At 29.3% G+C, this 3055-nt stretch overlaps 1 protein-coding gene across 3 annotated transcripts in view; it reads left to right on the top strand.

The window, feature by feature from the left end:
* LOC108755511 (la-related protein 6) overlaps nt 1-3055 on the top strand; it is a 6598-nt gene that overhangs the window by 2562 nt on the left and 981 nt on the right. For 2 of the 3 annotated variants that reach the window (XM_018498554.1, XM_018498553.1), the window contains 2 exons: nt 1686-2013; nt 2582-2818. In XM_018498554.1, the coding sequence (XP_018354056.1) occupies nt 1686-2013; nt 2582-2818 (565 nt within the window). The remainder of the gene's footprint in view (nt 1-1685; nt 2014-2581; nt 2819-3055) is intronic. The other variant, XM_018498555.1, reaches the window with a different exon arrangement.

Below are 3055 nucleotides of genomic sequence, written 5' to 3'. Positions count from 1 at the left end.
TATATAATATATAAATATACGAATATATACGAATTGATCGAAAAATATACCTGCATGCGAATTTCGAATGTTCGCAACTTTAGACAATCTATTTTATATATAAAGATACGGGATACATAATTTTGAAGTATATAATTATATCGTTAGCATCACATGTGCTTCTCTTCTTTGCTATTTTATTATCTTTTTCGACCAGTTTTTGGAGAACACATAAGATAAAAATGAGCATAAAGTAATGTAAATAAGAAGACTACTAATTATCGCTACATAAATTAATGTAATTCACGTAATTCCTAGTGTTACAAATTGTAACTTACAATTCTTTCAATTACTGTCAATAATACAACAAACCGGAACTTGGCCCCGAGTTTAATGATAATAGTTATTGGATAATGCTTGTTTATCACATTTCCATCCTATCATCCGTCAAATTTTCCACAATTGCATTCTACCGTGACATAATCACGGCATGGACTAATACTCTGTGATGTAATGTTCGTATAATATGTTACAATTAACTTACTGATATATGATATCTCCCCGTTAACAAGCTACAGTTGAGCCATAAGAACTAAAATAAGGTTTCCTGCAGTAAGAGATTATTCGATTGGATCACTCGTTACGTCAACTGTTCCTTCAATCAAGTTATTCTGCATTTATATTTTCAATTTTGTTTACGTCTTTAGAAAATTACGTCTTTCTTAATTGTATTACTAGCAAAAGATGTATATGCCACATATTACATCATGTATAATATTATATATGATACATGGCATATACATCTTTTGCTAAAGATGTATATGCCACATATTACATTATGTATAATATTATATATGATACATGGCATATACATCTTTTGCTAGTAATACAATTAAGAAAGACATAAACAAGTGGGAATTGAATACCGGCGAAGTACTTGTCCATTTTTCAGTATTCAGTACCGACTGAATACCAATACTGATATGGTATATGAGAAATGCTGGGATGATAGCAACGGGCCAAGATTCGTAATACAGTACATATGTACTGATTTGAAATTTTTCTTTGTAATTTATATTTATACAGATTAAATCCCAGCAAATACCAAATTATATGTAATGTACACACATGTTAGTATAATATAATTTCCCACTCAACAATATAACTGTAATATAACACACGTGTATACGTACGTTACCCGATAAAATATTTTTTATGCATGAATATGTATAAATATATATAAACATACATAAACACGCAATATTCATAAACAGAAATATTCATAAACATGTATAATTATATATAAAATATGTCCATACATGTTCATACATCCTTTTTCCTTTTGTAAAATTATACTTTTTAGTGTAATAGAAATAATAATATAGTAATGTGAAAACATTAAAAATAATTAAAAGAGTAATTTTCACACTATTTGTTTTTAAAAACATCAAGTTTGAAGAAATGTAATAATAAATTGTTTACCGGGTTATCACATTGCAGCATTGTATATATAGATATGTATGTATGTACATACATATACACATATACACACATAGATTTTTGTTCGCATACATACATATTGCATATAAATAATAAGTCGCGGATGATTATGTGCATCAATCTCGCTTTGCGTAATACTCTTAATATTTAATGGCAGATCCATCAATGTCGAAACAGGAAATAAAATTTTCACAATCGTTACTTAGGTGCGACAGGCAATCGCTAAAAGGCCAGAATGGGCCTCCATCGAAGAATATGCTATGGTCGAATTCACGGACTCAGCTTCTGCGCGAATCGCCATACAAATGGCTTTGGGTGACGTACAAGTATTCGAATTACGTCACTCGGTTGACAAGAAGAAGAAACATCAGCCTACGAAGAAATGTATCCCAAATAGAACAGTAAGAGAAGATAATCACAATTCATCAAGTTGTCCCAGTGGATCTGAGCCCGAGGATGGGAGAGTAAGGCTTAAAAGAGGTTTTCAAGGATATCCAATGTATCACGTCCATAATACGAGTTATCCTTTCCAAGGTATCATGTCGTAAGAAAAAAAAATACATCGTTTGTATATTATACATATATAGAATATCACAGACGACCTATTTAACCGTTGATTTAAATTTAATTCATTGATTTCAAGTTAATCCTTCTTCGTCAATTTTTTTTCTCATTTCTGATATTTGATATTAGATTTTTCTGAGATTAAATTTTAAATAAAAATTTTGTCCTAGCAAAGATACATCATTTTTCCCGGTTTTATTCTCTTTCTCTATCACCTATTCACAGATTTGCGCGTAAGTAGTGAAAGAAATTAAAAAACAATCGGTGTCTCGATAAATTTTTTTATTAAAGAAAAGAAAAATTTGATTGATTATGTAGGATTTATTTTAAGAATTATAATTCTTACAATACATCTTTCTGTCTCAATGTTATACAAGTGGTTTTAAATTTATCAAAAATGTAAAATAAATTAATAACAAAAGATATCAATAAAATCGATCATGTGAGAATGTAATTTTTTCACTTATGTTATTAAATTTTTCAATTAATGATGCCCTGTATAGAAAACAAACCGTATAGAACATTTATCTTATTACAGCAGGAATGCCATCATCAGATGCGTGTTTATCTCGTAAGCTCTCTTCCTGCTCCATATCCAGTTCCGAAAACGGTTTTATGTTTCGGCGTCTATCTTCCTGTTCCGGTTCCAGCTCAGACTCTGGTAGACGTTATTCCACCTGTTCGTCTGGTTCCGAAACAGCTTTTCTTCACCCAAGTTACTCAAAGAGCTTCTATCATCATGAAAATCATCGTTACTCTTGCTGTCCTTCTACCGGTTAGTAATAATATATGTTTTCTATATATATATCTTTAAGCCACTTTCTAATAATTTAATAATTTAAAATAATATATGTATCTCTTGTATATATATATATCTTTAAGCCACTTTCTAATAATTTAATAATTTAAAATAATATATGTATCTCTTGTATATATATATATCTTTAAGCCACTTTCTAATAATTTAATAATTTAAAATAATATATGTATCTCTTGTATATATATATATCTT

This window comes from Trachymyrmex septentrionalis, unplaced genomic scaffold, assembly GCF_001594115.1.
Source record: "Trachymyrmex septentrionalis isolate Tsep2-gDNA-1 unplaced genomic scaffold, Tsep1.0 scaffold88, whole genome shotgun sequence".
Taxonomy (NCBI): Eukaryota; Metazoa; Arthropoda; class Insecta; order Hymenoptera; family Formicidae; genus Trachymyrmex; species Trachymyrmex septentrionalis.
This window is presented reverse-complemented; position numbering and strand designations above follow the sequence as displayed.